This window comes from Mycteria americana, chromosome 25, assembly GCF_035582795.1.
Source record: "Mycteria americana isolate JAX WOST 10 ecotype Jacksonville Zoo and Gardens chromosome 25, USCA_MyAme_1.0, whole genome shotgun sequence".
Taxonomy (NCBI): domain Eukaryota; kingdom Metazoa; phylum Chordata; class Aves; order Ciconiiformes; family Ciconiidae; genus Mycteria; species Mycteria americana.
Window position 1 is genome coordinate 3,720,836 of NC_134389.1, and position 20,511 is coordinate 3,741,346.

Here is a 20,511-nt window from a genome sequence, read left to right on the forward strand (position 1 = left end):
TGCGCTCCTGGTGCGCCGGCTTGTCCAGCTGCCTCTGTGGCCCCCTCTTCCACGCACAGGTCTTGCCTCTGAGCTGCCTGGGCAATGCAGATTCCCATACAGGGCACAGCAATGTTCTCCTGCGGCGGGGTGGGGGCAGTGGAGTGGGCAGGGGGGCGGTTTGGGGATGTCCGGCAGCTGGGACCACCCCACGTGCTGGCTGGCACGGGGCAGCTGAAAGCCCTTGGCACGTGTTGCTATGGAGGAGCAGCTCTGCAAAGACCGTGGAGCCCTGCCCTGGGCTGTGCCCCTGCTTTCTAGTAAGAGTTAAACTGTGACTTCTTCTTTTTTTTTTTTTTTTTTTTTTTTTTTTTTTAAATCCCCCCCTTCTTCCACTACCTTAATCTTCTGTAGTTCATTTAAATGTATTGCTCTGCAGCCCAAGGGAGTCCTGGATATTGAAATCTGTCGTCTGTAGCTGTGGTGGGTCCAGCTGCCCTTTCTAATAATGAGGTTTGCATTTGAAGGGGTGCTGGCAGTGCTCTGGTGAGGCAGAGGGAGTCCTCTGGGTCCCTGGAGGTGCTGGTGGCACTTGTGTCATGAACTTGCTGAGTCTCAGCTGCTGCTCCCTGCCTGCACTGAGTGCTGTGCCTGCAGGCGGTGGGGCCGAGTGCCATCTCCTGCCCCCCTTCCTGTGTAGCCCAGGCGTGGGGGGCACCTTGGGCTGCAGGTGGCACCAGCCAGGTGGCATCACCCCGGGATCCACTTGCCTCCCCACGGGCCTGTCCCCTCCCGGCCCTCCATCTGCCTCGGGTTCCCGAAGGCTCTCCCATCCCCTTCCACGTGGGTGCTGCCAGGGGGTCCCCAAAATCCGTGGGTGGGGGCGGCCCCCTCCTCGCACAGGCGCCTCTCCCCCGCCGCGCCTCGAGTGGGGCCGGTGCTGCAGCGCGGTGTGCTCCCGGGGCCCGGCGGCACCCAGCACACACGCAGCCGGCCGGGGCAGGGGTCCCCGCTGCCAGTGGGGGCTGGGAGCGGGCAGGTGAGGCAGCCGGGGAGGGGGGCAGGAGCCGCACCAACTCCCCCCGCCCCGGGCCCTGCGCTGGAGGTTTCGCGCTGCTGTGGGTGCCGGACCCCGCCAGCAGCTGCTCCAGCCCCGGCAGCACTGGGGGTGGCCGTGGGGGCCCCGCTGCCAGGCCCCGGCTCCCCGGGGGGAGGAGGAGGGCGAGGAGGGCCGGGCCGTGTGAGGGTGTCCCCGGCGTCGCCTCCCGCTCCCGCGGCGGGAAAGCGCCGCGCTGGGCGGGGCCGGGGATGCTGCAGCCCGGGCCCCCTGCCCCGCCCACGTTGTGCTGCCTCACTTCCCACGGGCCAGTGGCCGCGCCAGCCGGGGCGGCCCCGCCCCGCCACTCTCCCCGCCTCCACCGCGGGCGCTGGTTGGTCAGGTATGATGTCACCGCGGCCGCCTCCCTATGCCTATTGGGCAGCGCGCCTGTCAGTCAGCTGAGGCGTTAGGGGGCGGCGGTGGCCATTTTGGAGCAGAGCGCGGGGCCGGACGTAGCGGAGGGAGCGCGGGGCGCGGAGGGAGCGCGGAGCCCCCGCCATGGCAGCCCCGCTCGGTACCGGCACCCGCGCGGAGGAGACTGGGCAGGAGAAACAGGTGGGGAACCCTGGGGCGGGCCCGGCCGGCTCCCATTGGCTCGGCCGCACGTTGGTCTTCACAGCCCTGTGCGCGGATTGGTTAGTCTGTTGTCCTTCTGATGAATGCTGGTGTTTCATTGGATGTGGGGCTGGTGGGGGTTGGACTTCCGGCAGGAGTGGTGGGATAGCTTGGTCTCGATGGTGGCGTGGGGGGGTGCGTGGGGGCTTGTGGGATACTGGGGGGCACTGGTGGGAGAGGGCTTTGGGGTGAGGGGGTGCTGGGAAGCGCTGGCATGGGGGGCTTGTGGGTATTGGGGAGTACCGGAATGGTGCTTACTGGGATGGGAGGGGGCTGGGGGTTTCCTGGGGAGTGCTGGGGCGGGAGGGGGAGCTGGCGGGTGCGGCCCGCGGGGGTGTCTGGGCGGGGGGCTGGGGGCTGCCCTGGGGTGCGCCCCGCTGCTGAGGGGCTGGGCCTGGCTGCGGGCTGGGGGGAGGGCTGTGTGGTTCGGGGGGACCCGGCTGCCCCATCAGCAGCTGGGTGAGGCCCTTTCGGGGCAGGGGCACGGGCACGCCGGGGTGCCGCAGCCCCCCGAAAACCGGCGTTGGCTTCAGCCTCGCCAGGTTCCCCCCTTGGACCACCGCAGGGACTGAGTGGACGAGCGATGAGCCCTAGCTGTGGCTTGTTGCTGGCCCCGGTGGGGCAGAGCTGCCTGCAGGCATCGGGGGAACCAGGCTGGCATCGGAGAGCGGGGCTGGGCAATGGTTCCAGGCGGCTCAAGCGGCTGCTGCATCCCCGGGTGCGAGCCTGAGCCCCCACGGGGCAGTCGGACGCACTCCGGGGTGCAGGCAGAGCTGCTGCCTTCCCCCGCTGCCGGCCACCTTCAGCAATCCCCCTGTGGCCAGCGTGGCCTTGCTTTGACGTCGCAGCAGGAGAAGCTTTTTCCACTTCCCTGGTGTTAATTTAGCTCTGGGGGTGGGCGTAGGAAGGAGGCAGTTGTGCTGCCTTTCAGGCACTGAGAGAAGGTGGTGGGCGCTGTTCCATGGTGGAGGGACATGATGGGAGGCACCGCCGTGGGCAGCCCCGGGGTCTGCTGGCAGGTATTAAGGACGCTGGCGCGGTGTTGACTCTGCCAGGTGCTGCAGAAGTGGTGCCCACGAGGTGGGCAAACAGCAGGGTGCAGCGATGTACCCCAGACAGTGTGGGAGAGACTGGGTGACAGGAGCCAGTGGTGTTTGCAGCTGGGCAGGGAGGAAGGAGACTTGGAGATGAAGAACTGAGGAGATCAGGCTGAGATGATGGAAGGGTTGTGGGGGGCAAAGCTTCAGCTCCTGCTGCCAACCCCCCCCCTCGACCCATCTGATGTTGGGGCTTGTGGGGTGCCTGGCTCTGTGGCAGGGCTGACTGGCGTGCACTGGCCGCGGCTCTTATTCCTGGAGCTGTCATGGAGACGGGTAAGAAGAGCCAGGCTCCTTCAGGCTGTGTGTGGGCGAAGCCCTGCAGCATGCAGGAGCTGAAGATCGTGACGAGACTCTCAGCACCTTCCCCCGCCTTTGCTCCCCCCTTCGATCTCCTGGGGACCCCCATGGATGGGGGCGTGAGGAGGAGCCTATGTGGCTGGGGCTCCGAGTGGGATGTGCCAAGCCTGCGCATCATGCTGCTGCTCCCAGCTCCAGTTGTCCCAGTTGTGACTGTCGGGAGCTGCCATTAACTCAGGTTTGCTTTGTCTTGTCGCGATGCAGCCAAGGAGCTGTTCCGTGGCAGCCTTCGCGTGCGTGCTGTCACAGCTTCTGGGGGGAGAAGCCATGCTGCAAAAAGCTTCTTCCCCGGGTCAGCCCCAGTAGAAGATCACATTGGAAACCTCTTGCAGTGCCAGCAATGCTTTCCAACCTGGGGGCTTGCGGGCTCCAGCTCCGCTCTTGGCCACCTGGGAAGGGAAGTCCCGGCAGTCGAACACACAGGAGCACGTCCCCTTAACATCACCAGGCCGAGCTTCAGTGCCTCATCCTTGGGGAGTCTGGGACTCCCATCCCACCTGCCTCCACCTTGCATGATTGCCACCTTCATCCTGCCAGCTTGCTGGTCCTGTCCGATGCCGAGGGCTTTCCTGTTTCACAGATGGGGCAGAGGCTTGTGGTGGCAGTGTTCTGGCATGCTTATTTTATGGAGTGTGTCATCTCTGGTGGGCTGGGAGAGGTTCAGGGCCTCAGCACTGGGGAGAAGATGCACATGGCATCCATCGGTGCAGCTGGGCTGGCAGGAGCAGAGCTGCTGCTGCCAAGTCTGCCAGCATTGTCCCTGCTGGAAAGGGAACAGGGATGAAAAACACCCCTTGCCAACATCCCGTGAAACAGCAACTTGCACTTGCGTGGTGGCCTGGCCCCAGGTGGCTGCTGGTAGAGGTGGCCAGCAGTGACGTGTTCCTGTTGGAGCTGGACTGGTGGCCAGCCAGAACTCGGCCTTGCTGTGGGTGAGGCTCTCCAGGCCCTGCTAGGACCCTGACTCCTTCCCACCCCAGACTGAAGCTCCTGTCCCCAGGCCTGCAGCCCTTCCTTGCAGATCCCAGAGAGGCTGGTGGTTGGGGAGCAGGTCCCAAGCCCTGCACTGGGAACCCCCCTTTCAGGCATCATTGCTCAGCTGATGCTTCTTCAATAGCTGGGTTGGGGGGTGTGTGTGTGTGTGTGTCTCAAAGCCCCTGCAGAGGGACCAGGCGACAACCAGGGCCTGGCGCCTCCTGCTGCAATTGGCCCCAGGGGTCCCAGGCTTCAAGTGGGCTGGGTGCCTTCCCGGAACATCCTGAAACTCCTGTGGCTGTGAAAGAGGCACTAAAACGCTGCTTTGCTGCCTGTGCCTGTTGTCATTCCCAATAAATTGGTTTTGGAGCAGAAGGGTTTCTTCCATCTCAGCTGTACTGCAACGGGGCGCAGCAAGGCTGAACCCTCCCAGCACTGCAGTGCGCTGCCGGAGCCTGTCATGCTGGGCAGCTCTGGACTGGTGTTTGTCGATGCTGGTCTGACCTGTTGCTGGTCAGGGGAAGACGCTTGTCCGGTAGCAATTTGCAGTGATGTTTTAAGCCCAGTTTGCAAAGCCAAATGTCACCTGCAGGGGCTCCCGTCTGGGAAGGAGGCAGGGAGAGGGTCTCAGCCTATTTCCACAGGTATTGGAGGCAAAAGCTGTTTCTGGCTGGGAAGGTGTTTTTGTAATATTCTCTGAGTGCGTCTGGGTTTTCCAGGGGATGACACCTTCCTTGGCAAGCCAGGTGCTGGGGTTTGGACGCCCTGCTGAATATTGTGTTACGGCATCACAGGTGTGTGTGTTTCTGTGGGACTGAAGGGCTTTCTGCCCCCCCTCTTTGTTTTTCAGGACACACAAGAGAAGGAAACCGTCACCCCTGAGAGAGCAGAAGAGGCGAAACTGAAGGCCAAATACCCCAACCTAGGCCAGAAGCCTGGAGGCTCCGACTTCCTCATGAAGAGACTGCAGAAAGGGGTATTTTTCTTAGCCATTGCTCGTCCGCGTCCTCTCCTCCCTCAATGGCACAGGCAGCCAAGCTCTAACCAGGACAGAGGAGTCACACCAAAATTCCCCAGGTCAAAAAGTCTCTTGAACCCATGGGCCAGGCTCCTTTCAGTGCCTGCGCTGGACATGGCACCCAGTGGGCACAAGCCCAAAGCAGTGAGGGCTGCTGTGGTCAAGTGAGAAGGTCTTGTTGCTCAGAATCCAAAAGCTGCCGCTTCTTGGGTGGTTTTGCTCTACGTGTCTCCCCCAGCAGTGGATCCCACCCTGTCCTCCAAACCCTGGCCCGAAACCTGGGGTCTAGAGGTGAAACAAGTGCATAAATCCCCCCCCACCTGCTGCTGTGCTCCCCTGGGGTTCAGTGGGCCACCGAGATGCTGCTGGCCTGAGTTTTTCTCTCTGGTCTGCACTTTGCCTTGTTCTGGGCTGGTGCAAAGGGCACTGAGAATGCCAGTGAGTCAGCTGGCAGCATCTCCATTGCTGGCACCAGTGTAAAAAGCCAACTGTCTGACTGTGCTCCCTGGAAATGTAATTAAATCCTTCTCCATCTTGTAGAAGAGCCATCTGTAGCCTGCTTGGGTTGTCACTGCTGGCTCTCCTCCTTGCGGAGGCTGGTGCAGAAAACGTAAATCCCTCCTGAGCTGCTGGCAGCCAGTGGCTGCGTGCCTTCCCCAGCTCTGAACACACGGTGTCTCTGTGTCACACTGCGCAGCGTTTGGCTCTGTCCTGCTGCTTCCCTTTCAGTTTGTATTGACAGCTGTCCCCTCTGCCTGAGCAGCTGCTGTGCACACTCGCTCTCACTGTTGATGTGATCACCAGGACTGTTTTAGGTACCAGCTCTTAAAGCAAGCACAGAAACGAGGGTTGTTTAATGCCTTGGTGTGGAGGCAGGGAAGGGCTTTTGGTTGGGACTGGGCTCATTGGGGCTGATGGTGCATTGGGGCAGAACTGGGCTCTTCAGAGCTCCTTTTGCCCAGCAAAGCCCTGTCTGTAGCATCAGCGCAAGCTCTGCTTTGGTGTTCAGCTTTTCCTATGCTGCTGTGGGGGGTGAAGCAGTACCGTGAAGGAGCACAGAGTCCCATAGTGATGTATGTGATAAGGGAGAAAAATGCCCTTTGAACCCTGGGTCGGTGGTGCTGTGCAGCAGGGAGGTGTACTCTGGGCGTGTCTTCGCAGGCATTTCCCTGCGTCATTTCGCTTGTTGGACAGTCTGGCGAAGGCCTTGGCACCGACCAGGCTGTGCTCCCTGGGGAGAAAATCCTGCCTCTGTCACACTGGCTCATCAGCTTACCAAACCAGAATGAACTGTATCAGCAAACGTCCCCTGGGTTTGCCACTGTAGCTGAGCCTCTGCCTGGAGACATCTGCTGATGTGGCTGTGCCTGCGTTTGGCTGTCTGGGGTCTCTGGACCAGGATTGAATCCCTGTCACCCTGAGTGTGGTGCAAGGGCAGAGCAGGACAAACCTGGTCTTTACCCAGCAAGCGCCACACCAAGCAGTGAAAGTTCACAGGCTACAAACACCCAAAGTTGGGTGAAAGGAGGAAAATGTACCTTGGTGTCTTGAGTCAGACAGGCAGCTGCGATGGGGCAAAGCTTATTCCAGCTGGGGCAGGTCGGAGTCCCTCTGGGGTTTGTGGGTGGGTGCTAAAGGTCTTTTAAATCGGGCCAGGCTCCCTTGCTTGGATTTTCCCCTTGCATGATGTTTTGGTGACTTGGTTTTGAGCAACCCCAGCAGCTCCTTAAAGGATTGTATTTGTGGTCAGGTGTCTGTATCTCTGCTGTGTCCCCACACTCCTGCAAATCAAAGTAACCCAAATTCCTCTCCCTCTTCCAGCAAAAATACTTCGATTCTGGTGACTACAACATGGCCAAGGCAAAGATGAAGAACAAGCAGTTGCCAACTGCGGGGCCAGACAAGAACCTGGTGACAGGAGATCACATCCCGACACCTCAGGACCTCCCGCAGAGAAAATCCTCGCTTGTAACCAGCAAGCTGGCAGGGTAGCCTGCACTCACAGGCTGGGTTTTTTCCTATTTTCTTTTTTTCTTTTGGCTAAATGGATTGAACTTCACTGTACCATAGGGACGGGAGCACCAGAATCCACATAGTTATTTGAGTATTTACAGCGAACACACACCAAAACCGAGAAGGCGAGCAAGAGGTGTCAGTAGCCTGGGAGGCACAGGCAGATTTGATTGGGCCGTTCCTTTTTAGCGAGTGGGTTTGCTGCCTTAATTTTCATGCTGTTTGAAACCATCCTCGCTTGCAGAGCCACTGAAGCGCTGCCTCCTCGCTGGGAGAGTCGAGCGGCCCCAGGAGAAGCAGGAAAGTGCTCAGAGGTGTCGCTTGCTGTTTGCTTGGTACCGGGTAGGAGGGGAGAGCTTGGAGCTGTGGTGTGTGAATGCTTTTCAGGTGTTGGGTGTCTGCAGAGGAAGAACTGGCTGGGCAAAAGGTGTACTACATGATCTGGAAGTTTAGTTAGGTGTGTGCGTTAGAGCTGCTAAGTGAAGAAATTAGCTGATACACAAAAAATTACGTGGCTGTGTTGTTGGGCTGAACTGCCTGGGATCTGTCCCCTGCTTGGACAAAGCAGCTGAGCTCACAGGAGGGGAGGATGTGTCTGATGGCTGTAGGAGGGGGGACGGGCAGTGTTTGAAACAGTCCTCATGGCTTGGAGCTGCGATGAGGCATTTGCTGTTTCGGGGGTAGAGCCCCACCACAGCTGCACCCAAGTGTGGCTGTGATGGAGGGGCACAGTGTGAGGCTCACAGCTGCCCCAGAGGGTTTGGGGACAGTTTCTCTCTCCCTGGTCAGTTCTGGCCAGCGAGGCTGTCTGCCTTGGCAGAGGTGAGAGACAGCTCCTCTCCCGGCTGCTGGGTAGGTGGCAAAAGGTGGTGAGCTGAATCCCACCAGCAGCAGGGCGCTTGGGACACTGTGAGAATGTGGCCAAGCAGGCAGTCAGAGCCCTGTCTGGTCACATGCAGCCCCTGCCTCATGCCCAGACTTCAGTGCTTACAAAGTGGGGGCCAGCAGCAGTCAGTGAGACAGATGTGAGCTGTTGGAGCTGATCTCTGGAGGGAGAGAGGCAGGACTGGGAATAACCACCCCAGAAGGGAAAAAAACACCAGAGACAGAGAGTGTGGAGATTAGGAAGAGAGGAGCATAGAGGCAAACCTGTGTTGACATCAGGCACCCCAAGCTTTGATTTCTTTCTTTTCTTTTTTCTCCCATTTTTTTCTTCTTGCCTTTAGTTTGTTCCAGGCCGGGGGTGGGGGTGGGGAACCACAACAAAACAAAAAGTTGGTGTGATGGCTCCAGCCTGCAGAACAATGTGCGTGCTCGGTGCATATACTGTCCGCTCCTCACGCAGCGGAGATGAAGCGGCCTCCCATCCTGTGCAGCAGAAGGTCTTGGCATACCTGTGCCAGGGCAGTGCTAAACCTGCCCGGTTTAGGCCCAGTTTTGAAGGCATGTGGGCAAAAGGAAGTCGAGAAGTTGAGTGGACTTTTTCTTCTTTTTTTCCTTTTTTTTTTTTTTTTTTCTTTAGGGATTCCCATCAGGTCAGGAGAAACCAAGGCAGGGCATGGCTTTCCTTACATATGTTCTTGGCTGGCTGACTCAGGCTGTCTTGAGAACCTGTTTCGTGCTTTCCTGCTGCTGGCTGGAGCAAGGAACGTGGTATTGCTTCCCAGGAGAGTGTTTGCTAAGGGTGTGCTCAGATGCTTGTGTCTGCCTTCAGGTAGTTTGGAGTAAACCAGCCAGAGCTCTACTCATCAGGGCACTCTGAGCAAGGGGCTCCGTTGCCGGCCCCATGGCCACGGAGGACAGTTTTCTCTTTGTGGAGCGGGCAAGGAGTGTAGTGGGATTGAGGGCTGCCCACTTGGTACCATGGGTCCGTGCTTTGGTCTCCGTTACCTTTCCAGACCCTGAGTGACCTGGCCAGGGTGGCGCTGGCAGTGGCTGTGCAACCTCCTTGGATGTTCTGTTGTCCCAGCCATGTTGTAAATAGATATGAATCATATATATAAAAAAAATATATAATTTTTTACATGTTCATCTCTCCTCTCTTCTAAAGTGCTATGCTTGCTTTTTTTTAAAAAAAAAAAAAGGAAATATAGTGAAGAATGCAAGAGGCATTGCAGCTTGGGGGCTGCCTGTGTGCTGAGAGGGGGCAGAGGGAGGGGACAGCTCTCGAACCACAGCTTTCCTGGTTTTCCGGAAATGCCAGGCGTGCTTGCACAGGAGGGGAAGTGATTGTGACAACACAGGATGAGAACCAGCAAGAGCAATTCCATACAAGGGTAGTAGCTGTGGAGCAGAGTTATTTCCATTCCACCCCCAGAGCCAGGCAGGCAGCGAGGGAGTGATGATACTGTCTGCCCCACTGCCCACCTCTCATGGGAAGGGGTGCAGTGGGAACTGCCCTGGATCTCGGAGGCCTTTGCATTCTCATCCTCTGCTCCTCGTAAAATATTACTACAAGGATGAGGCTGGTAGCGGTGGGAGGCTCGATGTCCCCAGGGCTGTTGGGGTGAACCAGCAGGAGGAAAGACACATTTAGCACCAACTGTTGGGGTGCTGAGGGACTTGTGCAGCTTGAGCAAGGCCATCAAAGTGTAGCCGTGGGGTGGGATGGGGCACAGAGGGAGGGCTTTGGCTGGCTGAGCCCATGCGGGGTTTTGTTGAGGCGGGGAAGGCAGGTGTGGCCATGCTCCTGCACCCCAGGGATGGGCACCGGGTGGGAGAAGGCACATGGAGAGACCCTGACGGGCCTCGGCGAAATTGCTTAAAGTCTCTGCCCTTTCTTCCTCCTCCTCTTTCAGGGCTCATTTCAGCTAACACTGTGCAACATCTCCCCCACCCCCTGGATATGTGAGCAGTGTGGTACCCTTCTCTGTGGGCTGTGTGGCTATGGAGTGTGTGTGGGGCTGTCCCCCAGGAATGGAGCCATGGGGTGTTCATCCCCAGCTATAGGGTGCAGGGAGAGCTGACCCCCAGCAGTGGGGTTGTCAGATTTGCATGGGGCTGTCCCCTAGCAATGGGGCTATGGGCTGTGCAGGCGGCCAACCCTTGGCAGTGGGGCTGTGGGGTGTTTGTAGGACTGTACCCTGGTGATGGGGCCTATGGGGGTGTGTGGGGGGCTATGGGGTTATATGTGCTGGGCCCTGGTGTCTCCGTGGGGCTGTCCCCCAGCGACATGGCCGTGGGGTATACATAGGGCTCTGGGGTGTGCATGGGGCAAGAAGGTGTGTTTTGGGTGGGTATGGGGTGTGTGGGTGTGCAGCAATGGGGCCATGGGGTGTATTGGATGTGCATGGGCGGAGGGGGGGGCATGGGGTCCATCCCATTCTGCAGCCACAGGGGCCAGGGGCCAAGCGGGGCCACCAGCCACCATCGCTCACAGCTGAGAAACAGGGGAGGGAGCACAGGGGGAGGTGGTTTTTATCCTCCTGCCTTCTAAACAAATCCCTGCCCCCCCTCCATGCTGTGGGGCAGGGGCTCCTGGTGCCCTCCTCAGGGGTCAGGGCTGCCCCACAGTGACATCCTCCCACACCGCCCCACTGTGGCTCCCTCTGTGTCTCCATTGGCAGCCATCCCGGAGGCTTTAACTCTGGGGTTTCAGCTTTGATGTCACATCTTTCCTTTCTAGAGTTTAACAGCCCAGCCGATGGCGTCACTGGGGTGGGCCGCTGTTCAGACAAACCCACTGACCTTCCCTAGAGCTGCCTGAAGCCTCTGCCCTGCATCTTCCACCCCCAGTTGGCCATTTTGCAGCCCCTCAAGCCCACCTCACAGCAGGGGCCAGGGCTGGGTGTTTGCACAGGGACGCACTGTTCCAGCCTCGTGCCAAGTATGTGCCGGTGTTTGTTTGTGCTGTAAAGCTTGGAACTGCCGGGGAAATATGTGCCGGGCGCTGCCCCAAGCTGCCAGAGCAAGCCGACCTCGCCTCTGTTATTGCTCCGGGTGCCAAGAATTCGCTTCCCGACAAGGACGCATTCCTTGGGGCCACAGCAAGGATTTTGAGGGGGCTGGGTTTTGTCTTGCTGGACCCCAGTGTGACCCGGTTGTGCTCTTGCCCTGGTTTGTGGGGGCAGCAGCTGGGAAAGGAGCTGGTGAGGGGGTGAAGGGGCACATGGGGTGGATGCACGTCCCTGCTTCTTGCAAGATCCAGGTCAAGAGCACTTTGGGGCATTCAGGATGGTGCTGTTCCCTGTGCTTACTGAAGCTTTCTCCTCTGCTGTTCCTGCTGGTGCATGCTGATGCTCAGGACAGTGACAGAGGCTTGGGTTTGCTGCAGTTTCTATCCCCAAAAATGCTGACTAGACAGGGGCTTCTTAACAGTGGCAGCTCCCTGTGTCCTCACTGCCTCCCTGGAGCGGAAAGACGCATTTGAGGAGCTGTGCTGGTGTTCTCTCCCCACATCTGGGGTTCCCTCCCTGTCCCCGTCCCTGTGTCGTCCCCCCCCCCCCCCCCCCCCCCCAATCCCAAGGATCCCCTGCCCCCAAGGCCCTGCTGTCAGGGTGGGTGGGAGTTTCCCGGATCCCTTTCACAGGGCTGTTGGGGTTCAGCAGTGAGCCCACCTGCCTCTGCAGGGGAAACCAGAAACCCTCCCATGCTGCGGCCCCTGGTCCAGCATCTCATTCTTATCATGTCTTGGTTTGGTGACGCTGTAGCACCTCAGCTGGATGACTTGGGGCTGATGTCACCTTCCTAGGTGGGGGCTGGAGCTCCACTGCCGCAGGGTATTTGGGTGGCCTTTGGACAGAGCGGTGGTTCAGAGAGGCCCTGGCATGTGTCCCTGGCGTTGCTGGCCTGGCCACCTGTCTGCCATCTGGGCCTGCAGAGAAACTCTTTCCTGCTTTCAGAGGGGGTAACTGGGGATGTGATTTCTGGGGGCCCCAAATGCCAGTTTCCAGTGTGTGGGGTCTTGTTAGGCACAAAAAGGCCCTGAGGCTGGAGAGGGTTGAGCTGCACTGGTGCTTGGCTCCACAGGCAGAAATCCCCTGCAGGTGAGTGAGCTCTGCAGGACGGCAGCCACCTTTGCCCCCATGCCTCTCCCTCCATCCTGGCCTTTCCGAGAGGCAGCGATGGAGCAGAGTGCAGCGCCCAGGGACATGGTCCTGGCAAGGGGTCTGGCAAAGGGGTGCTTGGGAGACCTCCTTTCCTTCCTCACTGCCCAGAGCAAAGCCACCTGCATTGGCACAGGCTTCTTCCCCAGCTAAATTTTGCCCTAACTGGTGCAGATTTTGAGGGCATCAGGCAGAGTCCCGGATGTGAAGGAGGGGCCTGTGGCCAGAGAAGACCACAACTGAGAGCCGGTGCCCTAGCGATGCCGAGACTGGCCAAAGTGCCCCTGGGGTGTCCCAGGTGATGGGTGATGGCAGAGCAGGTCTGGCCTCTGGGGGCACCCACCAGCCATTTCACAGATGGCTGGATCCTGCCCGCAGCCCCGAGGTCACAGGGCACTGCCCTACTTTGTGACACCACAGCCCTCACGGAGCCGGCGGATGCAAGGAGTTTGCAAATAACGGGAGAGATGTGAGGCAACCCACCGATGACTGGAAGAAATGGTGCACTTCCCCATGAGCATCCAGCTAAGCAAGCCAAAGTCAGAGAGGGCTTTAACCAGATCCAGGTAAAATGCTGAGCAGGTGGGAAGCAACATAGAATCATCGAATAGTTTGGGTTGGAAGGGACCTTTAAATGTCATCTATTCAACCCCCCTGGCCGTGAGCAGGGACGTCTTCCACTAGATCAGGTTGCCCAGAGCCCTGTCCAACCTGACCTTGAATGTTTCCAGGGATGGGGCATCTAGCTTTGGGCAACCTAGGCCAGTGTCTCACCACCCTCAGTGTAAACAATTTCTTCCTTATATCTAGTCTGAATCTCCCCTCATTTAGTTTAAAACCATCACCCTTGTCCTGTCACTACAGGCCCTACTAAAAAGTCCATCCCCATTTTTCTTGTAAGTATTGAAAGGTTGCAATAAGGTCTCCCCGGAGCCTTCTCTTCTCCAGGCTGAGCAACCCCAACTCTCTCAGCCTGTCCTCGTAGCATAGCTGTTCCAGCCCTCTGATCATTTTTGTGGCCTCCTCTGGATCCGCTCCAACAGGTCTGTGTCCTTCCTGTGCTGAGGACCCCAGAGCTGGATGCAGTGCCCCGGGGGGGGGTCTCACCAGAGCACATCACACTCCCCACTTCCAAGCAGCCCTTTTGGCGTACACCAGCAAGGGCGTCCTGGCTCCCCGCATGTGCCAGGGCTTCAGTCCTGCTGGCTGCATGCTCACGGCCTTGCCGGGGGATGCTTTGTATTGCAAAAACCAGAAAGAAAACTAGGGCTGAGGCAGGGGAGGAACATGTGGCCCCTCAGAAAATGGTGCAGGCTGCAAGGACTGTGTACCCCGTGCCATGGGGGGGCTACGGTGGGGCCCAGCTTTGCCAGGGGGACTTGGGGCACTGCAGCACCCCGTGGTGCTGGGGTGGGGGAGGCATGGCAGGGCCTGGTGGTGCTGGGGGGGGGGGGGAGGGGCGGCGTACCAGCACGGAGGTACCCTGCAGTACTGCGGGGCTGTTGCAGGGGACCAAGAAGGGCCGGGGGTCCACAGCAGGGCCCGGCTGCACCGGGGGTGGGGGGGGTACTCGGTGTGGGGCCTGGCAGGGCCTGGGGCAGGGGGAGGGCGTCGGTGTCGTGGGGCCGAAGCAAGGTCCGGCGGAGGGAGCGCACCTCCGCGGAGGCGGCGACCATTTCGCCCCTTTTTCACCCCAAAAAGCCGCGGCCAGGCGAGGCGTGGCCCCCACCCCCATGGTACCGTTCCCTCGACGGGGCCCCGCCGGAAGCAGGGCCGGAAGTGGAACCGGCGCGGCCTCGCCCCGCCCCGCCGCACCCCGCGTGGCGTCACCGCCACCATATAAGCGGCAGCGACACTCAACGCCCGCGCAGGTCGCTGCCGTGGAGGGCTGGGCGCCATGTTCGCCGTGAAGCGGAACGCCGTCATCGGCTTCAACCTCTGCTGTGGCGGCGGCAGCGGGCCGGCCTTGGCGCCCGCCTCGGCGCCCGCCTCGCCGGGGGGGGGCCCGGCCCCGCCGCCGGCCGCCGCAGCAGCCCCCGGCGCGGCGGCCGCCGCTGAGGTACCGCGGGGCCTGATTGGCTCCGCGGGGACCTGGGCAGCCGCCGGCCGCCCTGAGGTACCCCGCGCGCTGATTGGCTGTGGCGCGGCCCCCTGCGCGGCGCTGCCTCCCGTGGCGCGGCCGGGCGCGCTGTGGACCCCCGAGGAGGAGCTGGACGGCTGCGAGCCCGAGGCTGAGCGCGGCCCGGCGGGGGACTCGCTGCCCGGCACGCCGCCCGGGCTGCCGGAGCCGCCCGATGGGCTGCGGCAGGACTCGCTGGAGATCATCAGTCGGTACCTGCGGGAGGTGGCCGGCGAGGTTGAGCCCGGCGTGAAGAAGTTCTTCCCGGGGCTGCTAAGCGGGCCTGGCAGGTCGGGCGATGCCGTGATGGAGAAGGCGTTGGAGACGCTGCGGAGAGTCGGCGACGGCGTCATGCAGAAACACGAGCTCGCCTTCCAGGGTGACTGGCGGCCAGCTCCTCTGCGAGGGGCGGGGAACGGGCGGTGTGTGGGGTGGGGGCGCCTCGGGTCCTGCTGTGGGCCCGCCTGGGCAGGAGGGCGTGAGGCCACGGGGGTGCATGGGACCCAGTTTCCCTCCTTTGGAGGTGATTTATGGGCTCCGGTCCCATCCCTTCCCAGTGTGGAGTCGTGGGGGTCTCTGGGGGCTTGTCCCTAGAAGAGAGGGGTACAGGGATGTGGATCGCCGGGAGATCCTGCCCCCATGTCTGCTCCCTTTGCCCCGTGTGTGTGTGTGGGGGGGCTGCAGGCTGCATAGCAGCGGCTGGGAGAGGCCTAGGCTGGAGCTGGCCCTTGGGGCTGGAGTAAGGCCTCTCTGCCATCCCCACCCCCCAGCCAGGGGAAGGGGGGTGGTGGTGGTGCTTGAGCTCTCGGTCCGGTCATTTACCGGATGGGATGTGGCCCTGGTTTCGAGGGAGTTAAAACAGCTGAGAAGTGATGAAAAATGAAACTGAACTTTGTTCTATTGGGAGGCAGAAAAACCGCTGGTAACGTGTGCAGAGGAGATAATTTAGTTACAGATTAGCCCCAGTTCCTCCTTGCATCCTGCTTTGTTCAGCATAACTATATGCAAATAATCCCAAGTGCCCCAAGATTAGTTAACTCAGGAGTTTAAACTCCTCACACCCCTGGCTTGGGTGGAACGAGGTTTCTGGGGGAGAAATTCTCTTGGACAATGTGCTTGGGTTGTAGCTGTTTTAATGGATTTTGCTCATTTCTGATGAATCCTAGAATAGCCATAGAAACTTGAACCCCAGTGCCTGGGCTTGGATGAGCAGGTGTTCTCACTGCAGAGTGTCCTGGGAATGTACTAGAAATGAGAACTGACCATTTTGACTGGTTTCATGTAACTTGGCAGTGAGCTCTTTTGGGGCTAGCCTGAGCCATGGGTAGTGGGGCTGAACTGCTGGCCTCTGGGCTCGTGCTGGGACTGCTTTTGGAATGCTGTACGACATCTGATCTCAGATCAGGATGGTGCCTGACACAGAAGGGGTAGCGTCTGTGTTTCCTCCTGAGACAGTGTGTGGTGAAATGCCTTCCTTCTTGCGGGAGTATGTTCCAGTTTTTTGTTTTTAATGCAAAGGGCTTCAGTTTCTTCCTCGCATCCTTAGCTGTGCTGACTGTGGGTTCAGTTACCCTGGCCAAATTCATGGGCGTGCTTGTTGAATGAGCCACACTTGGGAGGAATGTTCAGACCAGTGTGGGCTGGTGCTGGTATCTGAGGCTTCTGTAGGGATGGTTACCTTTGTGTGTGCAGAAGAGGAACTGGATTCAGGAAGGCTTCCTGTTAGTTTGAGCAATAACAAGCAATGCCTTTCAGTTTCGTAAAGGCTTGTCTTGTTTGCTTATTCGTGAGGCAGCACTGCAGGCCAAACTGGGAAATTCTGTTGATGCAGTCACTAAAACCACATTAATAAAATGGCAACGCATCTGCCTCGTTGTAGGTGACTGTCCCTCATTTCAGCTGGAGGGGCAGGGCTTGCGCCAGGCTGGAAACTGACTTCTGTGCTGTGGTTCTGATGTGGTGGGGCTTTAAAGCCCTTGTGACATAGGGGAATGTGACGTGCACAGAGATGGAAGCTGTGCCTCAGGTGGGGAGGAAGGAACTAGAAATGGGTTATGGGCTGTTTTTTGTCTGGCCCAGGCAAGTGTGAGTAGCAGAGCCCTCTGCAGAAGCAGCCAGGTACTTGCTCTCTGTCACTGACACTCAGCAGTGACTCTTAACAGCTTTTGGATGTAGAGCATGGGGGCTGCATCTTCTCACTGGTGGCCTTGTGGGGTATTCAGTGTCATGTGTGTGCCTGCCTCTAAACCAGCATCTCTTGCAGGAATGTTTCGGAAGCTGGAAATCCAGAAAGAGGAAGATCTACAGTTGGTGTGTGAAGTGGCTGCCCACATGTTCAGTGATGGAGTAACAAACTGGGGTCGAGTGGTGACGCTCATCTCGTTTGGTGCCTTTGTTGCGAAACACCTGAAAAGCATAAACCAGGAGAAGTGCATCAGCTCGCTGGCAGGGATCATCACGGATGCGCTCGTCTCATCTAAGCGCGAGTGGCTAGTGAGCCAGGGAGGCTGGGTGAGTCACTGCCTGTCCTGAACACTGCAAGCTTTTCAGAACAATCCAGTATTTTCCTATTTCTGTGACCTGCTCACTGACAACCACGTGTGTCAGCAAAGCACAGAGATGACTCACTGCTCCAGTTAAAACCACAGTCTGAAACATCTAGCCGGAGTTCTGATGTTCCAGGAGCTCTTTACAATGAGCTGCCTGAAGCAGTCTTGACCTAAAAATGTGCCCCTGCCCAGTGCAGAGGGGCAGCATTCCCGCAGCCGAGTCAGTCCCGGGTGCGCTGAGCTTGCTTGAAGCTGGTCCACAGCTGCTTTGGTGCTGTCTCCTGATTGCCCCCTCTGTGGGGCAGGCTGTGGCTGTAATGAGTCTGGGGGAGCGCACTCGGTGGATGTGCTGGGCAGGCTGCACGCCAGCCTGCTCTGCCAAGGAAAAAGGCTTTCCATGCCTTCCTGCCAAAGAAGGGTGGCTGGCGGGGAAATGACTTTCCCTTCTTTCTCCTAGGAGGGCTTTGTTGACTTCTTTCGAGTCGAGGACCTAGAAGGCAGCATCAGAAATGTACTGATGGCGTTTGCAGGCATGGCTGGACTGGGAGCAAGCTTGGCCTACATGTTCCGGTGAGCCAGGGTATGCAGCAGAGGGACAAAACTCTGGGTGGACTGGCTCTGTTTGGGGCTGGTGAGCTGATCACTTCCTCCTGTGAGTACTTATGAAGCTGGACTTGAGTGACCCGAGGAGAATATCTAGGTGTTCCCTGAGCAATCCTTTCCTAAGAAGGAAGGTGTGATCCAGTCAGATTGTGGGTACCCATGAGGAATTATTGCTTTGGGAACAGAAAGTGGAAGAATTGATATTCTGCTTCCTTCAAGAGGATGATGACAGAAAGCTCAAGTGGACTGCTTCAGTTTTATCCCGGAGGGAACCGATCTGCTTAGCAGCAAGCCAGTGAGCACCAGCAGCTCTTGTCTGGACTGAAGCCTCCTGGGCTTGGCACAGCAGCTGTGCGTGGAGCAGATGTTTCAGGGCTGTGGTTGTGGGTTTCTGGAAATAGCATCTTCTGCTGCTGGAGTCCTGCCTAAACTTGCGGCTTTTCTGCTGGAGCAGAAGCATTGAATGCTGGGCATTGTGCGAGCCTGTGCCTGCCCCCAGGTGTGCTGGTGAGCAGGCCTTTGGCCACTGCCGGCTCTGCACACGTTCGCCCTCTGGAAGTAGTAGAGCCATGCCAGCAGCAGAGACGTGCAACTCGCTGCCAGAACATGGGATGCTGCAGCCCTGCATGGCCCCTTTGCTCCCAGCAGGGCTTCAGACAGGTCACTGAGCAGGCAGAGGAGTGTTGGGGGTGGGCTCGGCGAGGCTCAGGGCAGTAACCACAGCCAGCTGCAGCGCAGCCGCATTGGCCTGTCTGGCTGATCTTGGCTACACTGATGCGACTCACCACACACAGGCAGTTTAAAAATAGGGAGTGCATTTGTAAGTATGTAAAACCCCACATGCAGGGGGGAGGCTGTAGAGAACCTGTAAATATAAATCTGTAGAATATGTACATTTTTACAGAGGTAATGATACAAAAAGGGTGAATTTTGAATGTGGTAGAACTGCTTATGGGTGCACTGTACTTCATTCCTCATGTGAAGTAGCATTTTTGTGGCAAAGCCTTCTCCTGCCTTGACTCCAAGCGAGACTTTCTCTGATGTACTTGAGCCACATTGCCAAGGAGCATAGCAAGGATCAGTGGCCTGGTGGACTCTCATTGTGCACATGGCTTGCTGGCAACAGTTGATGTTTCTGTTTATTTTAATCTTTTTGGTTATTCTAGCCCTTCTAGTGGGTGGGGAGCTGTGGAAGTCTGTATCAGTCGCTTCCTTGTCTTCCTTTCATTTTGATGAGCCACGAGTCAAACGAAGCTGATGTTTGAATGTAAACATTCTGGAGCAGAATAAAACTTGTCGGCAATGGACTGCAACTGTGTGAGTCCATTGGTGCCGGCCCTGGGCTCTGTCCCTGGTCCCCAGCTGGTAGCATTGCTTCTTGGTGGGCTTGCAGCGCTCACCCGCCTCATGTCCTCAGACCATGGATGGGTTGGTTCTTGGGGAGCTCTACTCTGTGGGACAGAGGCACAGTGAGGAACATCCTCGTCTATGGTGCTTGACCTGCAGCCTGAGTGATGCCTGATGGAAACCCAAGTGGAGAGCTGAAATATATTGTCAGGCCTGCTTGTTTGCTGAACAAGCACTTAGTTTTGTCAACAAATGTCTTTTGTTCCCAATCCTCTAGTATAAAACTTTCCATTTCCTGTAACGAGATGCTGATGTGCTAAATGTTCCTGCTCTGCTTTGCTGATGTGGGCCTATTAGCATGGATGCTGCCCCACAGCCTCTTGGTTATTAGAAAGCCGCTGTGGAAAACTGCTCTGGGTGTCTTGTGTCACCTGTTGGGGTTCCCCAGAGCTGCTCCATGCTGAGACGCTCTTCTCCTTCACTGTGTACGTGGGTGGGGAAAGTCCGTGAGGCACCTTGTGCTCAGTGCCTGCACGCTCGGAAACGTCTTTTCTTGCGGCGCCCCAAAGTGTGCTGTGGCCCCCTGGGTGCCTGCGCTTGGCAGCTGGGGCTTGTCACCCTCTGTGTCAGCAAGGCAGGGGCCTGCAGCCTCAAGGAGAGGGGGACTCTTCCAGGGGCCTGGGGGTGAGCTGTGCTCCTCGCCCCTTCCAAGGCGGGGGAGCCACTGTGTGGCTTTGGTCTTGTCCTTCCTCTGCCTGGTCGGGGACGGAGGAAGCGTGCGGCCTGCCTGGGGCTGGAGGGTGCAGCCCGGTTATGGGCAGACCTCGTTCAGGCAGTGGTTTGATGAACAGCTTCCTCCTGCTGGGGCCAGCTTTGCTGTGGGAGCCTTGGCTGGGAAATCCCTCTCCTGAGGGGCAAAGCACTTCCCTACCCCAAAAACTGTGCAGGTGGCTCCAGCCCCATGGGCCGTCAAGCCTTACTGCAGATGGGGTGAGGCAGGGGAGAGGTGACAAGTTTCCTGCAGTGCTGGCGAGGCCCTTGCTACCGAAAACAAGCTGGTGGCTCAGCCCTGCTATGTGGATATTGCAAAATGTTTTTTTGGTGTGGGTTTTTTGTTGTTTGTTTTTTCTTTTTTTTTAATGCTGTGTCTTTGTGGGCTATTTTGGGCCTGTTCAGTCCCCTGGGCTGTGGTGGGGCCTTCATGCAAAGCTGGGCCTTTGCCATGGAAATATGCAAAGGTGCTGGCGGGTGCGGAGGGGGTAGGGGCTGCTAGCGCTTCCTGGAGGCCACAGCGCTCTGATAATGCCTGGCTCAGTGCCGATAAACCGGGGCTTCCTCTTCCGCTCCAGTGAGGGCTTTTCGCAGAAGCCGGCTTTGACTTCTCTGAACTTCTTGTGTAAATAAGAGGGTGGGGGGTGGGGTGGGGGAATTAAAGCGGCCGCTGTCTGATAGTGTGCCGGGGAGTTGCAGGTTAGGGGCATCTTCAGCATGTGGCCTGGCTGACTTGGGGTCCCCCTTTGCCTGGTACTCCTGGGAAAGAGGGCAGGTGGGTATTTCTCACCATCAGCTGGGCTTTTGGGTGCTGCCCAGTGGTAGGAGGGGAAGTGTTGGAAAAGCAGCACCCTCCCCTCCTCCTGCCTCCTCTGCACCAAACAGGGCTGAACCAGGATCTGGCCCTGCTGCCTCTGCCAT

The 20,511-nt window shown here is 58.4% G+C and overlaps 2 protein-coding genes across 3 annotated transcripts; both read left to right on the plus strand.

Annotated features, from left to right (window-relative positions):
* The first annotated feature begins 1,441 nt into the window (after positions 1 to 1,441).
* LOC142420629 (alpha-endosulfine) lies at positions 1,442 to 9,187 on the plus strand. 2 transcript variants are annotated; one of them, XM_075524766.1, is made up of 3 exons: positions 1,442 to 1,633; positions 4,976 to 5,202; positions 6,965 to 7,098. In XM_075524766.1, the coding sequence occupies exons 1-3, from the start codon at positions 1,577 to 1,579 to the stop codon at positions 7,011 to 7,013; spliced, it is 333 nt and encodes a 110-aa protein (XP_075380881.1). In that variant the 5' UTR covers positions 1,442 to 1,576; the 3' UTR covers positions 7,014 to 7,098. The 2 variants fall into 2 exon arrangements, with proteins under 2 accessions (XP_075380881.1, XP_075380879.1); XM_075524764.1 differs by having other exon boundaries at positions 1,474 to 1,633; positions 4,976 to 5,101; positions 6,965 to 9,187.
* Positions 9,188 to 14,083: 4,896 nt separating this feature from the next.
* Positions 14,084 to 18,779, plus strand: LOC142420695 (induced myeloid leukemia cell differentiation protein Mcl-1 homolog). Its single transcript, XM_075524879.1, has 3 exons — positions 14,084 to 14,699; positions 16,584 to 16,831; positions 17,327 to 18,779. The coding sequence occupies exons 1-3, from the start codon at positions 14,099 to 14,101 to the stop codon at positions 17,441 to 17,443; spliced, it is 966 nt and encodes a 321-aa protein (XP_075380994.1). The 5' UTR covers positions 14,084 to 14,098; the 3' UTR covers positions 17,444 to 18,779.
* The last annotated feature ends 1,732 nt before the right edge of the window (positions 18,780 to 20,511 follow it).